Source organism: Canis aureus, chromosome 10 (genome assembly GCF_053574225.1).
Source record: "Canis aureus isolate CA01 chromosome 10, VMU_Caureus_v.1.0, whole genome shotgun sequence".
Taxonomy (NCBI): domain Eukaryota; kingdom Metazoa; phylum Chordata; class Mammalia; order Carnivora; family Canidae; genus Canis; species Canis aureus.
The window spans coordinates 74,623,572-74,649,250 of NC_135620.1; the positions used below are offsets into that span (position 1 = coordinate 74,623,572).

At 52.6% G+C, this 25,679-nt stretch overlaps 1 protein-coding gene across 2 annotated transcripts in view; it reads right to left on the reverse strand.

Moving 5' to 3' along the window:
* Nucleotides 1-25,679, reverse strand: part of BRINP1 (BMP/retinoic acid inducible neural specific 1) — a 167,624-nt gene that overhangs the window by 110,083 nt on the left and 31,862 nt on the right. Inside the window, exons 2-3 of one of the 2 annotated variants that reach the window (XM_077913103.1) lie at nucleotides 25,304-25,448; nucleotides 8,660-8,927 (exon numbers count right to left, since the gene is read on the reverse strand). In XM_077913103.1, the coding sequence (XP_077769229.1) occupies nucleotides 8,660-8,877 (218 nt within the window). In that variant the 5' untranslated portion in view covers nucleotides 8,878-8,927; nucleotides 25,304-25,448. The remainder of the gene's footprint in view (nucleotides 1-8,659; nucleotides 8,928-25,303; nucleotides 25,449-25,679) is intronic. The other variant, XM_077913104.1, reaches the window with a different exon arrangement.

Consider the following 25,679-nt stretch of genomic DNA (forward strand, 5'->3'; position numbering starts at 1 on the left):
TCTTAGAAAAGGAGAAGAGTGGAATAGACTACAAAATATCAAAAGATATCACATGTATAGGGTTAAGTATTTTTTCATGAATTTTCATCTTGATCATACATCTGCATAAGTTTATTATTAAGCGTCAACGTAAAAAAAAAATTCCGAAGCATGAGTTAGGGTGGAGAAACGAAACACGGAAATGAAAGAAAGAGAAAACGTTGCTCCAAATAGGTATCGGGGAATATTATTTAGAGTATTTGGTAGGAATAGTCTCACAATTAGCTAGGAGTTTGAGTTTGGTTGACATCAATTTGCCAGTTGGAATTTCTTTCACTGTTGCCTCCAAGCTGTGATCCGTCCGGCTTCCCTCCGTCCTGCATCACCTCTAGTCAAAATACACGCGTGCACACACACGCACACACCCAGGCTTTTCCCCGCCTCTTGCTGATGCAGGCACTACTCTGTCGGCCTGGCCTGTTTTTCTCCCACCGTCGTCTCATGAATTCCTAATCCTCCCTGAAGACTAAGTCCAATACCTGTTCCTCTAGGATGGCTTCTTAGACTTGTCTTTTCCTCCCCATCCTTCCCCCGGCACGGCCCCGAAGCTAGAGGACGTCCCCCTCCCCGTCCACACACAGGGCCCCAAGGACGGGGTCCAGCCGGGAAACTCCGGGCAGGCCCTGGGCTTATCTGTCTTCTGGTCAGCTTCCCCCGGGACACCTCAGACTCCTCCAAGGCCTCCTCTTCCGACGCAGAGCTTGGTGGGGAAGAGTTCGGAGGAGCGAGTAAGTGCTGGCGCTCCAGGTCGCCGATCCGGGCCCTCCGTGCCTGCTTGGGGTCTGACACCGCAAGGGCGGCCGCTCTGCTCCTCCACATTCTCCTAACGGAGGCCAAGCTCCGTGCCTGTCCCTCCACGGGGGAGGCCATGCAAGCCTGTCCACTGTCAGAGCTCGCCCCCGGCCCAAGCTGGGCGATTGCTCGGCCACGACTGAAGCGAACTCAGGCGTGCGGCTCACGAAGTCATGGGAGCGAGCGGCAGAGCACAGCGGAGACACCCATCTGGGAGCAGTGAGGCTACTGCTCCTGCGAGCGGGAGATCCATTTTAAATAATCAACACAACACGTTATCTTTGCATTGATGCCAAGTGGCCCGAAAGACGTTTGCTGTCTATCCTTCCCCATCCCTCTCTCTTCAGGGAGAACCTGATCAGAAATTGGGATTAAATGAGGGATAATCTAGGGGGAGGGTCGTGGTTCTCACCAGTGACGCCAGCCTCTAAGTGGCTGAAAATGACAACTACAGACCTGAGACATTGTCCCATTCTCCTCTTCTTTCATGCCTACTGGGCTCTAAAGGGATGGAAAGTTATCTGTTAACCACTCGGGTCTAAATTGGTTGTTAGGGATTCAGGCCATGTGCATGGAACCTAGAAATGGAGCATAAACATCTTGCTTCCTAAGGAATTCTATAGTCAGAAGAAGAGAAACCCACCAGATTTCCCACATCTCCTGAAGGAATGGAGATTTTTTTTTTTTTCCCCTGGTGAGGGGAACCCGTTTCCCTTAAATACTGCCTCTGTGCAGCAGGGGGGACAACCTGGCTCACCTTCCTGAGGGCATTGACTTCCCCTCTGCTCCGAGGCCATGTCCTGAAACAGCAAAATCCCCTGCCCTTCGGTCCCGCAGCCAGGCTGTTTGGGAGCCCGGCCATTCCACGGATGCCTATTCCGCGACCACTCCAATTCAAACTCAGGGAGGCCAAAATCTAAGACCATTTATTCTAATTTCCTTCTCACCACCCTGTTTCCTTTTTTTTTCCAAAACAACTTGCTCTAGAGCAGATTTCCCGACCTCCCCACTCCTGACATTGCGTGTCAGGTGATGCTTTGGTGCCGAGGGCTGTCTGTACATCGCAGGGTGGTCCTTGGCCTCGCTCCATTAGATGCCAGTAGCAACCCCCTCCACAACCAACTGTGACAACCCAGATGCCCCCTGGACATTTCCGAAGGTCCCTTGGGCAAGCAAAATCACCCCTGATTGGCAATCATCGTCCTAGGTCAGTGGTCATCCTGTCCATCCTACACCAATTAAATCAAAATCTCAGAGGAAGGACCCAGGCATTGGTATTGTTTAGAAAGCCCTGCAGGTGATTCGACTGGGCAGCTGCTTCTTTGCAATAATGAATCAAGGTCTCACCTCCCTCCTCTACCGTCCCTCTGGGTGTTGAGTCCCTATCCCTACACAACAGGCTGGAATGCCAGATTCAGGAGTACGAAATAGGAGCACAGAAATTCAGGAAATGCAAAGGGAAACAGAGAGAGAAGGCAGGGAACGTGAGGCTGTGGATTCCTTCCCAGGGTCTGGGAGACGTAGACCAAAGTGTTCAAAGCGAAAGCTCGGCCAGTAGGGTGGCTTCCTCCCCCAAATGCCAGCTTTTTAAGGAAAGAGGTGTCCCTTTGAGAGTCCTTTGACACAGCCTGGTGTCCCAAGGGGGAGCACTCAAAGCCAGGTAGAGCCAGCAACTCCTTACAAGTGCTCTCCAGAATTCCCAAACCCATGAGAACAAGAGGCTGTGTGGTCAGAGAGGTTGGGTCACGTCTTACTAATACGCACACGCACACGCACGCACATTCACATAACGTTTAGGAAGCAACAGCTAAACACAGTCTCTGCAATCCACTTGCCTACACCACATCCCATCCTCCCAGAAACAAGCTCTCCCTCCTGGGACAAGTTTTATAAGCGGAGAAAATAATAAATCCTAGCGCACGGCATGGCTGGGAGGATCAGTCGGTTGGAATAACGTGTATGCACACTGCGCGCACGCTGGGCACTTGGTAAGCGTCCGATGCTCGCGACTCACTTACCGTCGTCGTCGCTGTTTATTGGACTCTGGGATCTCTTTTGGTTGTGATTCCAGAACACAGCTTTGGACACCGCGTTGAACTAGAGATCTGTGTAGCCTTCGTCAAGAGGTGCCCATCTGGACTGAGTTTCCCTGCCCTGGTAGACACGCAACCCTTGTGCCGTGAGATGCTCAGAGTCCATCTGGAATCCAGGGGGCTGGGGTGTCCTTTCAGGTCCAGCCCGAAGCATCCGGGGAGAGCTCGCAGTGGACTTGTCCCTTGCGGCCGCGTGTCTGTAAGCTCCTTGAAGTCAGCCCCGGCTCCCTCGCACGTATAGGCCCCCCGGTGCCCGGCGTCTGCGTACCTGCATCCCCAACAGACACTCTCCAATGACTTCTGGATAATGACCACATCTCATTCAGCTCCGGGAGACCGACCCTCCAGCCCCGGCCCCATTCATTCAGCCACAAAGCTACGAGCTTTACCACAAAACCTACTGTGGATATTTTTGTGAAATACATCAGGGAACCATTAAGATATCAGATTAGAACTGAGATTCATGCAAGTCTGAAATAAAAGTGCAAGACGGTTAGGCAATCAGACTCGGTTTCCCAAGATTTGATTTACACTCAACTTTCAGGTACTCATTCAGGGCTCAGAGGAAGGCACACCATGAGCCGCAAACCACTTGCTCAGCAACCTGCAGGGAAAACCACTCAATATGAAACCACCTCTCATGTAACTGCTGCATTTTGCAATTACTGATGAGTTCAAAGTCAGGAGAAAATAAACACAAAATAAAACACAAAAAAGGCAGGAAACAATTTTGGACAAAACTGACTTTTTTTCTTTCTTTCTTTCCTTTTTTTTTTAGTAGCAACTATTAAGAGACCAAAATAATTTCTAAATTATCTCGAGAACAAATGAAGTAATTTCTAGTAATGCCATCAGCTGTCTGAGGTAAAGGGGTAAACTGGAATTTACACAGGTCCTGCAAAATTCCCAGCTCTAGGTGTTTGAGAGCAGAGGTATTTCTCACCTCAAGCACAGGAGGCATTTCATAGGCCCTTAATTTTGCAAACGAGAAGCCTGAGCCTCCGGGAGGTCATAACTTGCCCAGGGGCAAAGGGAGTTTCTCAGCATTTGGTTCTCAGAGGCCCCCTTCTGAGTCCCAGCCCTGCCACTTCTCAGATGTGTGACGTGGACAATTTGCCTCACCTCTTGGCGCCTTAACTTTTTAAATTCATAATGATACGGACAATCAGAGCATCTCCCCTCCCAGAATGGAGGGGAGTATTTAATGACTAACCTATGTACGGGCTTAGCAGAAAGTGAAAATCAATGATTTTATTCGAATGATGATTTAGAACCTTAATGGGAAAAAAAAAAAATTGCAAACAGAAGAACATTTAAACGGTGCAAAGCATTCTCAGGTGACCTGTACCTCATCGGACCTGGTAGGTAGGAGAGCCGCCACTGCCCCTTCCTGCCGAGGAGTAAAGTGGGCGCCGGAGCACTCCCCTGTCCATCCCTATCCATGGGATGATAACCATTTGCTTATGGATTCTTGTTTTGCTTCGACCCTCCACCCTCCACCCTGAGTTTGGTGGATACTGCTGCGCGTGTGTTTGGGTTTGTGTGCACGCTCACTCCATTGTCTCCTTTCGGCCCCACCTGTGTGACCGAATCCTGGCACAGCTCACGGCATAGGAGTGGTGTCAGTCCTACGAGTGAAGGATGTCCGGATGCCATGGCCCAGGCTGAGAAAGCTAGAAAGTCGCTCCAAAATAAACAAAGCCCGAGTGAGTGTCCCGATTCCAAGTCGGGTCCTCTCCGCCACCCCAGGCTAGACCTCCAGGGGACAATATTTCACGGCATCACAGAATTTCAGAAAAGGCCAGGACCTTGAAGACCGCCCTAGCTAACACTCTCATTTCACAGATGAGGAAATAGAAGCTCCGAAAGCTCCACTATGTGGGCCAAAAGCCCGCATGAAGGAGGCCGAAGGGGCGGCCCCGCGCCCAGGTTCCCTGACTGCAAGATCAATGATGTGGGCAGGTGCACACAGAAAATCGCACCGCCTCCATGTGTCAGCCCAGACACGCGCACGACGCAGTGTGTGCCTCGTGCACCTAAACCACGGCTTGCACCCACCTTAGTGCTTGGCCTGTGAGGCAACAGGAGAGAAGGCTTCTGCTGGGATTTGACGGAAAAGCTTCCCCTCCTTGCTAGTGGCTCCCACTCCCCACCGTCAGTCTATGAGCTGAAACCAGCCTCCGTGTGCATATGCATGAGGAAAGAAAGGCCCTTAACCCACTTAAGTGAGGAGAGGAGACTCCCCTCGGGATCTTTCTGAAGCTTCCAGATCACCCTGGGGCCCAGCCTGGGTTCACAGAGCGGGGAACTTGGCCAGACCCTGAGGGCCAGGGCCCTTCGCTAAAGCTGGCTGTCCAGCACAAGACAGTGTGGCACGTTCCTGGAGAAAAGCCTTGCTGTCAGGAGCAAATGTCAAGTGTTTAACGTGCTACGTCTGCATTAGCACACAGGAAGGCACGCCGGAAATCACCGGAAGACATGCTTCCATGTTTCAATATAGTAGCATGCAATGAGGACGGAGTGACCATGGACAACCGCCCTGATGAGCACGTCCTACTTGGTCTGAACCTGGCCTGGGTGGGCACACGTGCAAATAAGTACGTAGACACGTACTAACTGGCCCATGTGCCAGTTAGGATTAGAACCCCACCTAATCTTTGCACATGGTGGGTTCCAAATCAACGTTTATGGGATTAATGATGTCCCAGTCATTCCTACCCTGCATTTTTCTTTGTAGCACTTTGTGTGTGTGTGTGTGTGTGTGTGTGTGTGTGTAATTAATGTCAGTCTCTCCTAGGAGAGCAGGGACCATGTTTGTTTTACTCATCATTGTATCAGCTGCCCCAAACACAGTGCTGGGTCTCTAGCTGGTGCTTAATAATTATTTGAGGATTAAATAAAGGAAGGAAGGAATAACTAGATGACCAGGGGCCTGACTTCTGGGTTGAACTCCATCATTTAATTAACCACGTGACCTTGGTTAAATCTCATACTTAATTTTAGAACTAGAAAGCGTCCTAGAAATCAGCCTGTTGGATGATGACACAGTTTACTTTAGCAGCGGGGTCCAAAGGCAAGCATATGGAACATGAGAACATCGGAACGTGAGAGCAGACGAGTGAAACCTTCTCTTGTGTAAGTGCCGTGTGAAGCCCACGGGGATGCAGCCTGGTTACCACCCCCCAAACCCGCTTTACTTGCCTTCCCACACCACAGTGGCTTTTATGATTTCTTTAATTGGTCCTCAAGAATTCAAAGAGCATAGGTTGAAAACCACTGACGTCAAGGTTACCATTTGATGGATGAGGAAGGTGGGATCCTAATGTCACAAGATCGGTGCCCAGAATGCGGGAGTTAGTATCCAGATGTCCTGACCCTCCACCTCATTAACGACCTTTCCCTTCTTAGCTCTCTCTAAAACCAACCCCAGATGTTTATAAAGTGGCCGTCAGGAAAAATGTTTGCAAGAGCCCTTCTAGAGCTCAGAGACACTCTACGTTTGGACATCATGCCAGGGGAGCCATGGCTGGCAGGAGGGCTTTGGGGTCAGGCAGGTTGGCGTTTGGACCCCAGCTCCATTCCTTACCACGTGGACGAGCTGGGGCCATGCACTCAGCCTCCCCAGGTCCTGGTTTTCTGATCTGTAAAGTGAGGTGTGCTCAGCTCACAGAGCTTGTTGTGACCGAGTGAATGACATCCTTTCATGGCACATCCTAAGTGCTCCATTAAAGCTTGCCACTATTGAGCAGTCCGTGTCTGCGGTCTACTCCGAGTGTCCATGTGAGCCCTGGTCATTTCAACAGCTATCACAAGCATATGTTGATCATCTACCATGCACGACGGCTCCCTTCGAAAACCCAAGCACAGCCGTCGCGTTAGATCACTACTCCTCATCATCAAGCCAACCCACCCCCGGGGTCTAGCATAGGGGCAGGCATCCGGCGGCTGCAAAGAAACATGTATGAATAATGAATGGATGCTTTTAGTTCTATCATATTCACGGGTGTTGGTTATGGATTTAGACTTTGTTTCCAGTCCAGGATCCATCATGTTTTGGCTCCATGACTTTGTTCACGTCGGTCATCTTCTGGTCTTTGAAATGGGAATGTGAACCCCAGTCATCCACCTTCAAGGCGTCCTCAGGAGGCTCACATGGAACCGAAAGCCAACATGTCTACCCGAGACACTTCTGTTGTCTGACAAAACACCAACCGGATAACCCACCTGGCTCTCCACCACTTGTTCTATTCCCCTAAATCCTCTGTCCCAGCCCGTGTCCTTCCCGGGGCCAGGGATTTCAGATACCAATGCATTCTGTCAAGTAATCAGTGGGACCCCACGTTTGGTTCACGCGTGTCCACGAGGAGCAGTGGCTGTGGTTCCACCAAGAAATTATGCTGAGGATCTAACTTTGAAATTTAATAGAGAACTGTCGTCCTTGAGAATAGTTCTCCCGTGGACTGTCTTTTGAATCAATAACTATATTTTAAAATCCTGATATTCTTCTCTTTTGAAAGAAACACTCTTTATTTTTCATCCTTGTGCTCCTTCTCCCCTTTCTTGCACACCCCATATCCATGATCCCTTGCGCTCCTGCTTTCCGTCGGGCCCCAGGGCACCTTCCCCAGTAACGCTCTGAACACTGAGCACCCGTGAAGGCTCGTCTGGGAACTCTTTCACCACCTCAGCCACTATTCAGCGTAAAAATCACATCCCCGATCTATGAAGCCACAACACGCGCAAGGGGGACATGCCCACTTTCATAACAAACACACAGAAGACGTGCGACCTACTCGCATGCCGTCCCAGAAGCAGGTCAGCGTCCTCTGCCCCACCATGCTTCCCAGCTCTCCCATTCTCACTGGCCCAGGAGGGTTAGAATGTGCCCTTCTTCCTTGACCCTAAGACAAAGACTGCACCCCTCGAGGGCTTCTTGCATTCTCCAGCTCCTTTCAGTCCACAACATTTAATGTGTGCTCCCAACACACAGCAGAACAAAAATCACTCAAGGGATCCAGAAATGAATTTCTGTACGTCATGCCCTCAACAGGTGTCTAGTTAAGTGAGAAAGAAACACAAAAATGCACTCTGAGTGCAGAGGGTTTAAAACTAAAGAGATAGGAGTGCAGAGAGCTGCGTAAGTCCTTTTTGGGCGAGTGGCACCCCAAGAGGGATGCTCAGACCTGCTGGAGCAAAGGTTGCAAATCGAGTGTCTCTCCTTGCTCCAGATGTGAGAGGACGTTTGGGTAGGACACTGGAACCTTGACAGCACCTGCCAACAACACTACCTCTATCCGATGCGGCTGATGCAAAACCCTATGACTGTGGATGCAGACAAAACCCAGTTTGAACCTCGGCCCTATCATGTCCAGACTGTGACTCTAGGCAGATGACTCCCCCCAGCTGAGGATCGGTTACGTCGTGCGTAAAATGGAGAAAACAAACAGAATTACGCCCGGCGGTTATGACAAAGGCTTAAGTGAGACAGCGCACCCAGCGCGGTAGGCACCGTCCGGGCCTGGCACCGAGTCGCCATTTGGGACACGTGAGCAATACCCTCTTGCCCTCGTCCTCGCCAATGTCTTGCGCAAGGTGCACACACCAGGTGCAATGGCGAGGGGGCGATCCCCCGGCCCACGTGTGCGTCCACACGGCGAGGCCCACACCTATCACCCCCGACCCCAGGAGCGCTCCCTGAAAGAACAACGCGGACGTAAGCTGAACCCTGATCTTACCTGTATATCTTATATCTGGTTGTAAATCCTTGACGGTGTCTTTCCACAAAGGACAGGTAGCTCCTGGAGTGGTGGAAAGGCCCCCTGTCTGAAATAAGCCAATCAAACTCCTTGGAGACATGTTGGTCCGTCCCAGCTGGTTCCTGGAGGGAGGGCTGCACGGAGATACGGCCCCATACGAACAGGAAGTAGAGGAGCTCAACAAACCTCCAGTTCATGCTTTTCTGCCTGCCTTTTTCCTCTCATTCTTGCTCCATTCTGTGGAGTCCTGAGGAGAAAGAAGGAGAGAGAGAGAGAGAGAGAGAGAGGGGGGAAGGAAGGATGAAATAAAGGGGGGAGATAGGAAAGAAAGAGAGGGAGAAAAAAAGAAACAAAATAAAAAGAAGAGAAAGAAAAAAATGCCATTAACATGTCTTCCTATGTCTCATCAGTCACGTGCATTAGGCTTTACAGGAACCCGGGTCATTTCTAACTCAGAGCTTGGCACCTCTGAGGCCCCCGGGGGTGCAGGGGTTGAGGGTCTGCCTTAGGCCCAGGCCGTGACCCCGGGGTCCCGGGATCGAGTCCCGCATCAGGGTCCCCGCAGGGAGCCTGCTTCTCCCTCTGCCTGGGTCTCGGCGTCTCTCTGTGGGGCGGGGGGGAGGGAGAGACAGAGCATGGCACGTGGGGAGACTGTGCTGTTCACGTGTCGCGTGCGCAAGCCAGACGCCTAGCCTCGGAAGCAGGCGGAACAGAGGACGGGCCTCGATGCCTCTGCCCTAGCACCTGTCACATCGGAGGGGCGCAAGGCGAGCGAGATGAGCGAGGGCAGAACCGGGTCCCGGAGCGGCCAGGCAGGGCTGTGGGGAGGGGAGCACCTGTGACCAGAGGACTCGCCGTGGAGCATCCAAGCCTCAGGTCACAGGTGCTTGGCAGGGAGGGGAGAGGGAAGGCTGAGGGATGGGGGCCATGCAGGAGGCGACCCCGAGGTCCCAGGTGAGCCACAGCACAGCGACACCCGCGTCGCGAGGGGCGCGGCCCAGAGGTCAGTTGCAAGCCGGCAGCTTCCAGAAGCGGAAGGTGCGTATCCGCGTGCGCGTGTGCAAGGGGTGAGTCCTCAGCCCCTGGCCCCACGAGGAGTCCGCCCCCGAACCATCTAAGCCAGCGCCTCCGCGTGGCAGCACGTGGCTCCCCCGGGGACATCTCCAGCGTCACCGTGCGGAGGACGCCGCTGGCTTGTGGTGCGTGGCCCGGGGAGGCGGCCTAAACCACCGTGCGACGCCCAGGACAGCCCTGAGACACGGGACGCCGGGCCCAAGGTCACCCGTGCAGAAGGGAACCTTGGCTGACCCAGGCGCCTTGTCCAGCGCACGGCTGGGCAGCGGGCACGTGGCCACCCGTGAGCCTCCTCCGTCCCCGGGGCCGCGACACAGTCTACACTCCAGCAGGTGAGGTGAGCGCTCCGTGGAGGAAGCCTGACCTCCCTGTGGACCTAGGAGCCCGCCGTCACCCACAGAACTAGAGGCGCCTCCCACTGACACGGACACTTGGCTGAGCAAGACCAAGGGCCGCTCTGGGTGCTCCCTCAGTGTCTACGGGCAGACACTGGGACCAGGAAGACCCCGGCCGCCCCAGGGCCCCGGGGACAGGAGGGGCTCGTGGCTGGCATCCCCGGGGCATCTACTGCGCGTTTGGGTTGAAAACATCCTTTGGCAGTGGCCAGGCACCCGGTACACGCGAGATGCTGATCAAGTTTCCCACGAGGTGCAGACAGCTCCCCACTTCCCGGGGGGCGCCGGGGGCCCCGAGACCCAGAGTGACCCCCAGCTCACCCCTCTAACCCTCCTCTATCCTTTCACAGTCTCAGCCCACCCCGCAACCTCGCCCTGAGCCGGGGAAATGGGGTCCTGCCCTCCAGAGTCAATGCCTGGGGGGGTCGCACCCGTGCAAGAGGGTTCTAATATGGACCGCGCGTCACCAGAGCTGCAACAGCAAAGGACACACGTCCCGCGGAGCCGGGGAGGCCGGAGGTCGTCTTCACCACCGAGGCCCGGACAGATCCTGTAGGAGAGGGGCCACCTGCAGGCCCTTCCCGAGCAGCGGGCCCCGGAGCCACTTTGCACTGGGCCGGGCGGCAGCTCCGGGTGTGACGGTGAGGAGCACTCGGGGGCAGTCACGGCAGGGACATGCGGTGGGGGGTGGCTGCTGCCTTAACGCGCTCGGGGCCGGAAGGGGCCAGGAAGGGACCAGGAAGGTGTCCTGCCCCCGCGTGGTTTCGGAGAAGCGGGGGAAGGAGCGAGCGCGCAGGTGCCTCGGGGGTAGGAAACGTCGTGGAAGGAGGGGCCGAGGGCCGAGGGCCACCCGTGCAGGTGGGCGGTTCAGGTGAGGCAGGTACAGGAGGGAAACCGGGTCAGGAGCGCACGGACTGAGTGCCGCCAACTGCAGGCCGCTCTACACGCACGACCTCGCGGCTACGTGGCGATGGGGCCCGGTCCCGCCCTGCACACGGGGGCGGGTCGGACCCTGAGCTTTAGAAAAGGTAAGTAAAGGGCCCAAGGCCACGCTGTCCCGTGGGGAACCGCTGGCCCGAGCGGCTCTCCGTGGAGCCCTGCAAATGCACAGGCGAGTGCGCACTGAGACGGCCGGAGTGTAGATACAGCACGTGCCCGCTGGGCGTCGAGACTCAGTAGGGCTAAAAGCTGCAAAATATCTCACTAATGTTTGTATCGGTGACATGTTGAAATATTACTGTTTGGGCTGTACTGGGCTAAATAAGACATGGCATAAAATTTCACCTGTTTCTTCCAAATCGTTTGAACGTAGCTGCTCAAACTTTAAAATTACACACGTGGGGGTCCCCGGGTGGCCCAGTCGGTTGAGCGTCTGCCTTCGGCTCAGCTCGTGCTGTCGGGGTCCTGGGTCGAGCCCCCTGTCGGGCTCCCTGCTCAGCAGGCCGCCTGCTTCTCCCTCTCCCCCTGCTCCGCCCCGCCGCTCATGCTCTCTCTCTCTCTCTCTCAAATAAATAAAGTCTTTTTTTAAAAAAATAAATAAAATTAGACACACGGGTGGTGTCGTACTTTCACTGGGCAGCGCGGAGCTAGAATGAGGAGCCTTTTCTGCTCCGTGACACTGCCCGGGGAAGGTCACTCGTCAACCCCCACATTTTTATCAACATTCAGAGAATCCAATTCACTCTGTCCTACAACCGTTGGGTTGAGCCACCGTGCACTTGCCTCCTCTGCCAAAAGCAATAAACAAAGAGACGATGAATGCATTATAAATGAAAACTGCCAAGCTCAAGGCCACACCCCCGTCCTCTATGCTAGAGAAACCCTGCACACCTACCGCCACGCATCTGGGGACCGCTGTTCCCCAGCATTCATAAAGGGAACTTCCTGCCACCGGCATTTAGAGCCTGTGAAAGAGAAGCTGCTTCTATTCCAAGCGCTGCCCTTGACCTCCGGTGACCTTGCGTGAGTCACAGGCCCGCGGCTGCGGTGCCCTGGTGGCCGTGGAGCTGCTGACGGGGGGCTGTGGCCTGGAGAGCACGTGGGCCCTTGCTGAACCGTGCTATATATAAGCCTGCAGTGTTATTAAGGGAATCGGGTTCATCCCACACGAGCACACTCTCTAACCGTTGCCGTTGTAAATTATTTACATCTGAGGAGCATATGCAGGACAGAGACAGAGGGTCTTCTAGCAGCAGGGTCACCAGGGTCTGGAGCCCTCTGCTTGGGTTGCTGGGCCAGAGGGTGCACAGGAGCACCCCACCAGCCCCCTCCTTGGGGCGCCTGCCTCCTAAGCCTGGGGCAAGCTGGGAACCTCATCCAAGCCTCAACTTCTACACCTGGATCTCCGTGATAGACTTCTCAGCAGAGAACCATCTACAAAGCTGGGTGACCATGAACATGGAATAATCCCCCCCACCACCATGCCTCAGTGTCCCCGTCTGTAAAATGTAGGCAATATCAAGGAGGATCAGTATCTCTCTTAGGGATCAGGTAAGGGCTAAAGGAGATTTTATGTTTTTGTTTTTATTTTTTTAAGATTTTATTTATTCATTTGAGAAAGAGTGAGCAAGAGAGAAAGCACAAGTGAGGGGAGAGGCAGAGGGAGAGGGAGAAGCAGACTCCCTGCTGAACAGGGGGCCCCGCGTGGGGCTCGATCCCAGGACCATGACTGAAGACAGACGCTTAACCGACTGAGCCACCCTGAAGCCCTAAATGGGATTTTATTTTATTTTTCTTAAAGATTTTATTTATTTATTCATGAGAGACACAGAGAGAGGCAGAGACACAGGCAGAGGAGAAGCAGGCTGCCTGCAGGGAGCCTGATGTGGGACTCGATCCCAGGACCCCAGGGTCACGCCCCGAGCCGAAGGCAGACGCTCAACTGTTGAGTCACCCAGGTGCCCCTAAATGGGATGTTAAATGCCACTATTTTGATCTCAGTTTCGCCAAAGCCCAAATGAAAGATGCTGTGTTCTACAGGGAGGTATATGCCCCACTCTACAGGGCTTAGCCCACATGACAGCAACAAGAGTCAGATGCTGGCATCAGGAGCAGAGCCTAAGTGAGAAGCGGCTGCATGCTGAGAATGCACCTGCCCACCCCAAACAGGGGGACAGTCAGGTGGGAGCCCCGCACCTCAGGCCTCAGCAAGATCACTCAGAGAACACGGTCAAGGCTCCCAGGAGCTTGGAGGGGATCTGGCTCACCGGTGTCTGAGTCACACCAGAGAAATCTTAAAAAAGAATTCTAAAGAGGGAAACCTAAAGAGGGATGGGCTGAAACCTGGTGGCACAGTAGGGGCTGCAATTTGAGAAGTGACAGCTTAGCTCACTCAAAAAAGGAATGTGTTCCCCAGGGATCAGAGGTGAGCCACATGCAAAAGAAAGCCAGGAGAGGTTGCCCCAGATCCCATCTGGAGAGAGAGGGGATCCCAGCAAAAGGAAACTAGAACGGCACTGCCACTTACCAAGGGTCTCCTGCTGGTCAGTGAGCAGCTGCAAAGAGATGCATTTTCCTTCATCAAAGGAGTCACAAGTAAGGGATCCCAGAGGAGAAAGGAAGCTCCAGATATTCCCCAAAATGTTATATGTTAAAAACATTAGCATTAAATCTGCCAAGCCCTCGGAGCACTGATGCTAAGTCTTCAAAAAAAGTACTAGGCGAGGAAGACTTGCCCTCTCCATATCTGTCCATTCTTGACCAAACCCTGCATCCGAAGAAGACTTGAGCAAGTTTAGCAAGATGGAGGAGCCACAGCAAAACCATGAGCCATGGAAAGACAGGAGAGTCTGGGGGAGGAGTGATGTCTCCACCTTAAGTAAAATTTAATTTATTTGTTGTGATATACTGACCTAGACATGTTAAATACTGGACCGAAACTGTATATGATGGAAAGAGGTGGGGCACCTGGGTGGCTCAGAGGTTGAGAGTCTGCCTTTGGCTCAGGGTGTGACCCTGGGGTCCCGGGATCAAGTCCCACATCGGGCTCCCTACAGGGAGCCTGCTTCTCCCTCTGCTTATGTCTCTGCCTCTCTGTGTCTCATGAATGAATAAATAAAATCCTAAGAAAAAAAGAAAGAAAAGAAAAGAAAAGAAAAGAAAAGAAAAGAAAAGAAAAGAAGAAAAGAAAAGAAAAAAAGAAAAGAAAAGAAAAGAAAAGAAAAAAAAGAAAAGAAAAGAAAAGAAAAAAAGAAAAGAAAAGAAGAGGTGAACATAACTTGCCTTGACTTTCACCCAAATATCAGGGAAGACCTGATCCAAGGGTAAGTTTAAACAGTGGAAGAAAAGAATCAAGTTTTGTTTGTCTGTTTGTTTTTCCAGTTTTACTCTATGAACCCTGTTTGATCAAAGGAAAGATTTCATGCATTAAAACACTTCACTCAGTGCCCAGCTCCATGCGAAAGTCCAATGGAAGTCCAATTAGAATTTACTAATCAAAGGCGTGCCAAGCTAGAAAGAGTACTAGAACTTCGGGGGTGCGTGTTTATTACCTTTTTTCAATATTCAGCTCAAATATGAGACAGTCACAAGTCATCGATGGTACTGCAGTGAAGGGCAGGAGCCTGAGAGCCCCGAGAGGCTGGGCTTCATCTTTCTGCCACTTGCAGCGCATTGTGATGCCTTGGCATTTATCTGTGTCTAGTGATGTGGAGTATAAGATTACATTATCAGATTTGGGGCTCCAGGGCGGGCGTGGGGGTCAGTCTGTCGGGCGTCTACCTTTGGCTCAGGTGATGATCCCAGAGTGTCAGGATCGAGCCCCACAGGAGGCTCCCTGCTCAGCGAGGAGTCTGCTTCTCTTGCCCCTTACCCTGTTCATGTGCTCTCTCTCTCTCTCTCTCTCTCTCTCATCAACAAAATCTTCAAAATAAAATAAAGTAAAATAAAATTACATTATTAGATTTAACTCGACCAGCTCTCACAAAAACGGTCAAGTGGCTTAAAAAGAAATTATGGATTTACCGTAACAATAATTCAAGCCAATGTGAACAAGAAAATGGTGGAAGACCAGCCATATTACACCGCCAAACCAAAACAACGAGGATCTAATCAGATTTGTCTGGAATTGGCCAAAATAACTCAAGATGATCAAGAGGACCAGTCAAACTATGCATTTATATTTACTATTATTAATATTGAGCCCTGTCTTAAGCAGACATCAGGCCGTGGAGAATCGCGATTTAACTAACGAAGAGAAGTAATTTACATACGTACATTCATCGGGAAGGAGTTAGTCAACAATCGTACCTGGTATGTGTACACTTATAAAAGAATCTAGAAACCACTGGAACAAGTGTTCATTATAACTTGCATATTTTATATTATTATTTTCAACCGCGTCATCAACTTCTCTAGGAAATTCTGTAGGTGTCTTGAACTCGGAGTACCCCAGACTACAGCCATCATCACTCTCTCAAACTTCCTTTCTCATCTTAATCCTAATTCACCTGAACCACACAATCTCCCAAATCGCTCCTGTGAGAGGCCGAGACTTCTCCAAAACTCCACCCCCATCCACTTCAACCACACCCACCGCCAGCACCACCATCTCCACAGCCTGCTTATTTGTTTTCATATTCATCCATTTTGTGGACAACTCTGTCCTTCTCCTGTCTTCTCTGTGAGCTTCGGGGTGACCCTGCACATCGTCATCTTCTCTTTCTCCCTTGAACACCTGACCTTAGGAACATGTCTTTGTGACGCCCATTTCCTCTTGATATCTGTCATTCAAAACATGGCCCTCTGTCTCTTGGACTATAGCAATCATCTTCCGGCTGGTCTTCCTGCTTCATGTATCTCTGCCACCTCCAACCTAAGCACTGCTGTGGGTGCCAGAAGGATGTTTCCAAATGCAGATAGGACCATGACATTCCCCTCATTAAGCAGCTCAATAGTTCCCTATTGATCGCCTTACCTCAGTCTTGCATTTACCAATGCTTATGAGCTGTATCTTTTATACACTCACCGTTTCCTGCTTCTCCTTTTTCACATCCCACCCTCAATCTATCCAGTACTCTAGATTCTCTCCCCAACTGCAATGACCCAACACACTACAAACTTTCATTCCTCACTACCACTTCTCACGCTATTCCCTCTTCTTGCGATGCCCAGCAAGAATTTTGCAATAGGCTATTCATGCTTCACGGTGCATTTTAAGTGAATCCGTAAGGTGGGTTAAAGACCACCGTGCCCCTACTCTATGCTCGATACAATGCCAGACTCTTTCTTGTACCCCATCACATTCCACTCATTTAACAATCCTACAAAATAGACAGCATTAGTTTTCCTTTGTAGATGATAAAACTGAGACTCTTTGAAAAGAACTGGTTAGAGCACCTGGGGGGGCTCATGGATTGAGCGTCTGCCTTCAGCTCAGGGCGTGACCCTGGGGTCTTGGGATCAAGTCCCACATTGGGCTCCCCCCCAGGGAGCCTACTTCTCCCTCTGCCTGTCTCTGCCTCTCTCTGTGTCTTTCATGAATAAATAAATAAAATCTTAAAAAAAAAAAGAACTGGTTATTTTTCCAATGTCACATTTTTTTAAAATGACAGAATTAAACTTCAACCCAAGCCAAATTAAACTAAGGTCTATGACTCAGTGCTTGAACACACCAAAGTAAGAAACTACACCATCCTCGAGTTGTAGTTTCCTTGTTTTGACAATCATGAACAACCACAAATTAACTGTGAAGATGTTAATGAAGATAATGGCTGATAAGTTAAATTGACGTGTGAAACTTCTAGAAATGGTAAATCTAGGGAAGGCCATGGCAATCTGAAAGAAAGCTGAAATATGTGGACTAATTATTTGTGAGACTTTCGAAAGGATCCGAAAGACTATTTTTTGTTTGTAATTAACAATATAAGTATGTATAGTACCCTTCCTTCATAAATATCTCATTTGGAGCCACATTTAGGAATCCGAAGATCTAAATGCAGGGAAACTGCCTTTTAAGCATTCTCTCAAAATTATCAGCAGTCTCCACAGGAGATCTTTCAAAAGGGAAAGCGAAATGAACATTTTTAGAATGTCTTTTCTGGGCCAGTTTGGTAAAATTCAATAAATATTTGTTGAGTGTCCCTACTATTTTAATTAGCTCTCCTAGTCCGAAGTAGGAGATGGACAAAGAAACAGGTATTGAATATAATGCAACAGGGCAAAGACGGGGCCTACCCAGCGTTCTGTGGAGCATGGACCCCCAGGGAGGGTGTCCAAGGAATGCTCCCTGGAGATGACATCCAGGTGAGGCCGCAGGAGACGAAGAAGCACTTGTGAGGTGACAAATGTGGACTCGATATTTCAGGCCAGGAGAGAAACACGTGAAAGGAATGAAGGCATGTGGTGTGAATGTAAGATCTAAAACATTTCAAAGCTACTGCAGTGGGAATTTGGAAGGAGGGAGTGGCATCAAAAGAAGCAAAGGAGCTAAATGGGGTCACGCGCTTTATAACCACAGCTTTACTCATGACTGGTCGTTTCTTAAAGACATAGATTCCTCCCCCTTTCCACAGTGTATACCCGGGATCTGGATCCAATCGTAGGGTAGGCACTAAACCAGCATTCATTCAATGAATGAACCCAACAAATCAAGATGTGGGATTAGACCTATGGGACCACGGGGAACCACTGAAGGCTTTTGAACGGAGGGGTTCTATGTTAGAGTTTCATTTTAGATGGATTACCCCAAATGTAGGGGCAGTAAGTGCATTTCAGAAGGGACACGGGTAAAATTACGGAGGCCATCAGAGTAGCCCAGGCTAGATGTGGTCTGAAAAAGCTATTTCATATTTGACTGACAGAAAGCCTAAAAACAATGGAGGGGCAAAATTAGCAAGAGTTGGTGACTGTCTGGCTGGGTTGGGGGTGCGGGGAGTGAGGAAGAAAGATGTTTGTGGTGACTCCTAACTTTTCTCTGATGATGAGACTGATGGCAATGTCACGTGTGATAACAAACGACCATGAGAATCGAACGTCCATTAATGGGACAAGTTCCCCCTTGAACCTGTTGAGTTTGAGGTGTCCGTCGAACACTTGAGTCAAAATTTTCAGTGGGCTCTAGAGTCCTCGAGTCCAAATCAACAGAGGGGCCGGGCTAGGAGTAGAATATCGTAGATCAGTACGAACTAGGAGTGCTTAGAGCTCCGGAAGCGGGTGAGAAGTCCTAGGAACGCCTGTGAGAGTGGTGGGAAACGCAGTGCAATGATCATATTTAGGCAGAATGAAGAAAGAACCCCATGAAGTAGAATGAGAGGGTTTTGTAAGAGGAGGAGAACGACAATCATGGGAGAACATTGTCAACAAAGCTAAACGAGCGGACATGTGTAAGAAAAGGGTCTCCTTGGGATCGAGTCTCACATCGGGCTCCCTGTAGGGAGCCTGCTCCTCCCTCTGCCTGTGTCTCTGCCTCTCTCTCTGTGTGTCTCATGAATAAATAAATAAAAAATCCTAAAAAAAAAAAAAAAAAGAAAGAAAAGGGTCTCCAATTTCAAAAAGCTACAGAGTGAGCGGTCCAATGCGATAAGGACTCAAAAGGCCCACTGGGATTAAGAATATAGAGGTGGTGACAGCTTCCGGTGCTTCGATGGGAACTGAGTGTTCATTGAAAGAGATTAAGGTGGGACATGAATGGGACATGAATTCAGAGGCACAGAGCATAGAGTACTTGGCAAAGAAAGAAAGATCAAAAAATCATTAGCCAAGGCTCCTTCTCTCTCCACCACAGAGGGAAGTGAACAGTCAATGGAGGACTTTGTTTTTCCTTCATAGGATGAGGATATTTATAAACTCAGGGGACAGATATAGAATTAAAGGGAAAGAAAAAAAGAAAAATAAGAGAGAGAAAAGAAATTAGTACTGATTGAAAGAACAGCATGGGGTTCTGGCTCTCCGATAGGATGCCAGACTCTGTACCAGCCACGGGGGGATCAAAGGAGAATAAGGAAATGTCCACGGCGTTAGGGAGCCATCGAGCCGGTGGGAGAGACTAATCTGCGATCCCTCAAATTGCAAAACGATGGATGGAGTTCAATCAGGCCTCTGATGAATGAAAAATGATTCAAACAGAAGGCTTCATGGGTGCTGAGACCTTATGGGAGCTCTGAGGGTCCGGCGGCGGCGGTCCAGCCGAAGGGTGGAGGACAAGTCTTTTCGGATAATAGGACCAGTGGGGGCAGAGGGCGTGCAGTCATGCAAACCCACCTACTTGTGCAAATCACTAAACTGGGTGCCCTCGGGGAGGCAGAGACATTCAAGTAAGAAAAGGTTGTTGGCCCTACAGCGGCCTACGGAAGATTCCAGGGTTAGAAAGGAAAGCCAAGGATGGGAACTGGCGTTAGGCGGATGCTCAAAATATAATTGTTCAATAAATAAACAGTGCTCTGCTGAGTTAATGGCTCTGACTCCCTCCCTGTGGCTCATCTATTCTTAATATTCAGTCGAGCAAATAAATAAAACACTGAAGTTTCCATCTGAACCTAAACTCCAACATTTACTCCTCAAAAGCTCTGACCTTTGATGTCGCCATCAGGTCACTAACACCGAGCTGGAAGGTGCCTGGTGGATCCAAGGGGACAGAGGCTCGTGCGGCTCCACCAGTTCCCGCGTCGGCTTCACGCCTCCCCGGGGCGCCTTGTAAATGAGGAGCCTGGGGACCATTTTGGGTATGACCAGGCCCCGCTGGCCCGTGACTGTCACGGACCCCAAGGGGGAAGTCCGGGGACACGCGGCCGATGGCCAAAGTAGGGCTGGGCCACCACGGATTTTAAACACGCGGTGGCCTTGGAGCCCGTGGGCGTCGCGTCTCACTGGCCTCCCTTGGGCCCTGCCTGCCGCCCGGGGTGGCCCCCAACCTCTCGGTGGCACGGATCCGAGTCAGCGGGTTAGGCCGGGTTAGGCGAGCAAGACACACGGTTCACTTCGTGCTCACAACGGGCGTCTGAGGACGGGGCGATTACTCCGCCCACCTCACGGGGAGAAACAGGCCAGGAGGGCTCAGCAGCGCAGGGCTTGGCCACGGCCTCGCAGCCAGGGGGCTTTCGCCTCGTTTCGTTCCTGACCTTCATCGGGGGGAGTGTGGTTTCCAACCCTGGCCGTTCGCGGGGCCCCATCCGGGGACAGTGATCGTGCAACACGCACGTGCACCTTGACCTGGTCCAGGTCAGTACTCTGCGTGGGGCCCACGCCCTGGCGGGATGGCGATGCGGGGCCTGCGGGGTGTCGGTCGCCTCCTGCACCGGGAGCTCCCCACCGTCCGAGGGCCGCCGCCCTGCAGGCCTCCAGGCACCGCACCTCGCCCTGAAGGGCCCCCGCAGCCCGGCTGGCTGGTCCCAGAGGGCGTCGCCAGGCCTCGGGCATGGCCTCCCCTGGGCGCTGCTGGGCTTGGGCGCGCTGGGTTCCATCCCCAGCCACCAGCTCGGAGTCCTGGCCTCGTTACGACTGTCGTGAACACAATTTATGGACACTTCGTGGGTGGGGGGAGCCGTGTCCAGAGCTTTACAAACACTGGGGCGCCCGGGGGCTCAGGGGCCCAGCGACTGCCTTCGGCCCAGGGCGTGACCCCGGGATCCTGGGGTCGAGTCCTGCATCGGGCTCCCCGCAGGGACCCTGCTTCTCCCTCTGCCTGGGTCTCTGCCTCTCTCTGGGTCTCTCATGAATAAATAAATAACATCTTTAAAAAAAAAGAACTCTCCGAGCGAGCATTACTGCAGTTGACCTGCACCCCACTGATGGGAGGGTGTGGTGACGGGGCCCCCTTCCCCTCCCCTCCCCAGAACCGGGCGCTTTCTCCTGAGGACGTGGGGTCTGTCCCCGTTCCTAGACTCGTCCTCGGAATCCCCTCCGGCCACCAGCACGAGCCAGAGTGGGTGGCGCACCAGCCCCGAGCCTCTGTCTGCACGACCCTGAGCACCTCGGCTTCACCGCCTGTGCCTCTGCTGTCCCCACCCGAAGGACGTGACTGTGTTTCAGGGAAACTGCTGGAGGAGAGACGGTGCGGCCTGCAGAGCCCAGCCCACGGCGGGAGCGCGCACAGGAATGTGCTGTGATGCGTGCGGGCGCCCAGGCCGCCGACACGCCGGGGACGCCACCTTTCCATGTCCTGCAGAAGGACACTGGGGCTCGGCGCGCCGGGGCGGCTCTGTCGGGTATGCGTCCGGCTCCTGCTCGGCTCATGATCTCAGGGTCCTGGGATCGAGCCCCGCCCCGGGCTCCTGCTCCGTGTGAAGTCCGCTCGAGATTCTCTTTTCTTTCCCTCCCATGCTCCTTTCTCTCTCTCTCTCTCTCTGTCTCTGAAATAAATATATAAAATCTTAAAAAAAAAAAAAAAGGATCCTGAGGGTCAGGGAGGCTGACCTTTCATTTGTGACCTTTCATTTGTTGAAAGTCACATTAAGGATAGTAAGAGTGACACCTGGTACTTGATCCCGGCACGTCCAGGCTCCTCACCAGCACACTGCCCGGTCAGCCACTGGGCTGGGGACGTGCCCCACCCCCCTGCCGCCGCAGCCCCCGTTACCGCCCCGGAAACGCCAGCTGCCTGCAAGCTAGTGGGGGGACTTCTGAGACCTGAGCAGTCTCTGCTCCTAAAATGCACCTTCCCCTCCAGACTTCATCAGAAATTCTGCGAGTGAAATCCCATGATCTGTGGGCTTAAAGCAGTCCTAGAGGACGTCACCGCGTTATATGGGTGATCAGCCCAGGTGGGGAGCAGGGCAGGAGGGCTGGTCCTGAAAGATGGGGCGCCAAGTCCTCACAAGGGTTCTCTCCTCCTCATAGGCCGGGCAAGTGCAGAGTAACCTAATCCATCTCTGCATAAGAAAGGAGGCTCCCAGGTTTTAAGCCAGAAAGGAACAAGGTGTTTCATTGGGAGCTTGAGGAAAGAAAAAAAAAAAAGAAAAAAAAGAAAACCTGCATCTTTTGGATGAAAGGACCCTTAATCTTCAAAACACAAACCGGTTTTCCATACCAAAGCTCCTTCAAACCTAGGAAGTCTGCTGAGGCCTCAAGTCAGGCAAACAGCTTGTGTTTTGCAGATTAAGGAGCCTTTGACCCAAAGGATCCATTTTTGTGGGAATCTAAAGGCAGGGTCTGGTCTATTTCTAGCTGCTGCGCTCCGGGGACGGGGAGGCTTTAAATGCGCTTGGAGAAGGTGGCCGCTTCCCCGCAGGGACCGGGGCTGCGTGAGGGAGGCGGGAGGATGAATGACCGAATTCCTAAAGGACATCTCTGGCCCCAAAATACCAGACCTGCTTCCTTTGCCGGGATGCCCCAATATTCACTATAGGATCAACAGGACTTTGAAATACTGAGAGTTCTTGCAGGAGGGAGGAGGCCAAGGCAGCATCTCTACGGGGCTCCAGAACCTGGGGCCACACCAGGACATCCCATCCCCACAACAGCCTGTGTGGTCTGCAGGATGAGGAGACTGAGTCCTGGAGTCCTCGCTTCCTAGGCCAGGAAACGGACTCCCCGCGGGGCGGTGGGGAGGCCAAGATGATCCCAGTGGGGTCTCGGTCCAGGCTGTCTCCTAGATCTGGCCCAGCCCCAGGGCAATCAGAGGAGAGAAAGCCTGAAGCAGCCTCATTTACGCGGTGGGAGACAGAGGCAAAGAGCAAACTTGGGGATCCTTGCAGCTCACAGCCCATTGGGAGGCCCCGAAACAGGCAGAGTGACCTTCCTCCGCCACCTGGAGGCTCATACTCTGCTCAGGGCAAAAGGCAACCTTAGCTTAACAGCACCCGACCCCGACCCCCAGGACCCTGTGAGTCTATTTAACGCGTAAAAAATCCCTTTGGAGACATCCTTCGTCTCTACCTCCCTCCCCAAGCTCTAGGTCAGCGATCATCCCCCAGCGCGCGGCCGCCGGTGAGCACCGGAAGGGGCTCACGACTCAGGTTTTATTACATGGTAATAAGTGACCTTTCCCAACGACAGCGAGGCCCGTCGAGGCCCTGGAAACCTTGCTTCCAAAACTCCTCGGAGCCTCACACTGTGACCCCCTCCCAACCTGCAGGTATATACTGGGCCCCTCCTCACGGCCCCCTGCAGCTCTTCCTGCCCTTGGGGCCTGTCCCCAGCTTTAATAAAACCATCTTTTTGCACCAAAGACGTCTCCAGAATTCTTTCTTGGCCATTGGTTCCAGACCCCAACAACCTCCCGCATCATATGGAGGGTAAATTCGAAGGTGCCACGAGGTTTCCCCGACACCGGACCAGCGGAGTCAGGAGGCCTCCGTTCTAGCCCCTTTCCTGCCACCACAGCAGAGGCAAGACACCGTCTCTGGAGCTCGGTCTCTGTATCTGTGGAATCAGGAAGTTTGGCGTATGTTTTCCTGGATTTCTTTCAGATTTAGTATTGTGTTGAGCTAGGGCTCTATAGTGGTTGAATAAAGAAGAAACAGAGAGAGAGAGAGAGAGAGAGAGAGAGAGGGAGGATGGAAGGAGGGGGGAGGAGGAGGAGGAGAAGAAGGAGGAGGAGAAGCAATGGGGTCAGAAGACTAAGGGTGAAGGAGGGAGGGAAAAGGAGAGGGAGGGAGGGAGGGAGGGAGGGAGGGAGGGAGGGAGACAGAAAGAGAGAAAATAGACCCAGCTCAATTTGGGCTTGCCTTAGATGAGGGGAAATTATGCCAGGCAAGAGGGACCGAGTCTAAGAAAGTGAATGGATTTGATTTGTCTAAGCCTTAGGAAAGCAAATATTACCGAGATGTTGGCTGACCGCCACCGACTTCCAAACAGAAAATGGCTTCCAGATATACTGTGGGTGCTCAGCAGGGTCTGTTAGAGTGAGTGATGGGGTGGCCGCGCTCCGCCGGAGAGACGGGAGAAAATTATAATGTTCTCCCGACGGAGACCAACAGAAAGAGCCAGCCCAAGAGGCAAAGAGAAGGCCCCAGCTGGGCCTCCCTTAAAAGGCTCAGATAATTTACACAAAACCCAGAAGGGCCTCGGGAAATGGTTACCCCCAGATGGGTCGAGCCAAGTCACACAACGTTGAACGCAAGGGGAGTCGGTCAAGTGCACAAGGCCCTGGTTTGGGCGTCAGGGGGCCCGGGCTGCAGGCCCCGCTCGGGGGCTGGTCCACCGTGTGAGCCGGGTCAAGGCTCATCCTACCCCCGGGCCTCAGTCTGTCCATGGAGGACGCAGTTGCGACTTTCAAATGGTCTCCAGGGCCCTTCTGACTCAGCCATTCGGTGATATACTGTGACCGAACGTCGGTGACCTTCACCCGTTGGACAGGTGCTTATGGGACACCCGGGACGATGGGGCAGGAGGTCACGACATCCACACACCTGCGGCTGGCTGTGTGTGAGGTGAGCAACACTCGCCCAAGGTGGGGAGTGACCCAACGGCGCCCTCTGCTCTGGTCCTCTATCTCCAAGAAGTTCAGGATCCTGACACTGCAGGGTTTGGGGTGCACCTTGTAAATGATGACTACAAGGAAGGCTCCCTTCGGCCCCACACGGTTCCATGAGGTCAGGAAGTTGTGCAGGTCTCACCTGAGCCTAGCAGCCCTGGGTGGGGGGGAAGGGGGGGTAAGCTCTCATTAAGGGGAAACACGTGGGTAGAAGTCTACTGAGTTACACATCAACGTGTCTTACTGGCCTCAGGAATCTTGAGTCAGTTGAAAAGAAAACCCATCAGAAATGTCCTGCTGATACTCAGACCCGCGTTGGGTCCAATAAGCCTTAAAGAGACCAAATCCAGGGCTTCGCTTCGTGAAAAGGCAACCGAGGCTCGCCCAGGGTCCCACAGCTAGTTAATGGCAGAAGCCAAGAGCAAAGACCAGGTCTTGAGGCCTCCTCCCGCAGACTATTTTTACAACTCCGAGCATCCTCTCCTGTTCCTCGGAGCATTGATTTTTTTTCCGGGGTGGGGGTGGGGGGGTGCAAGGGGCATAAGGTTTGGTTTGGTTTTGTGTTGGCATCAGGACCATTTCCAGGGAAGCCAAGTTTCCACATGGAGCTCCTCATTATCGGGAGGGAGCACTGGTACCGAGGGGGACCCGGAGGCCTCCGGGAGCACCATGGAGGGGATGGAGGGTGGGAGCCGGTGCAGGGGCTGCGCGGGCGGGCGGGCGGGGAGCACAGGGAGCGGGAGCGCTGCAGTCAATGCAGGGCTGGAAACAAAGCAGTGGTATTGATTTGAAAAGGCAGCTCACTGAGGTCGCCACTGCCAGCCTGGCTCTTCCTGGGCGGCTCTCCTCTCTCCTCTCTCCTGTCGGCCACCCTCAGAGGCTCAGAACCATCTACTCTGTATGCAGGGGGTGCCTCGCAGAGACTCGGGACCAGATGGGATGTGTTCACCTGACAGGATGAGAGAGAAGAGAGAAAGGGAGGGAGAATATGAGAATAGCAGAGGATGGATCCCCCTTCCCCTTCTCGGATGAATATAACAAAGTGAACCAGGGGAAGAGTCTGGCGGGGGGGGGGGGGGGGGGGGGGGGGGGGCAGCTGCTTCTCTAGGACGCAGGACCGTGGGGGAGGACGGAGGAGCGTGCAACCTCCCCACCCCCAGGGCTCTGTGTTGAAGCAAAC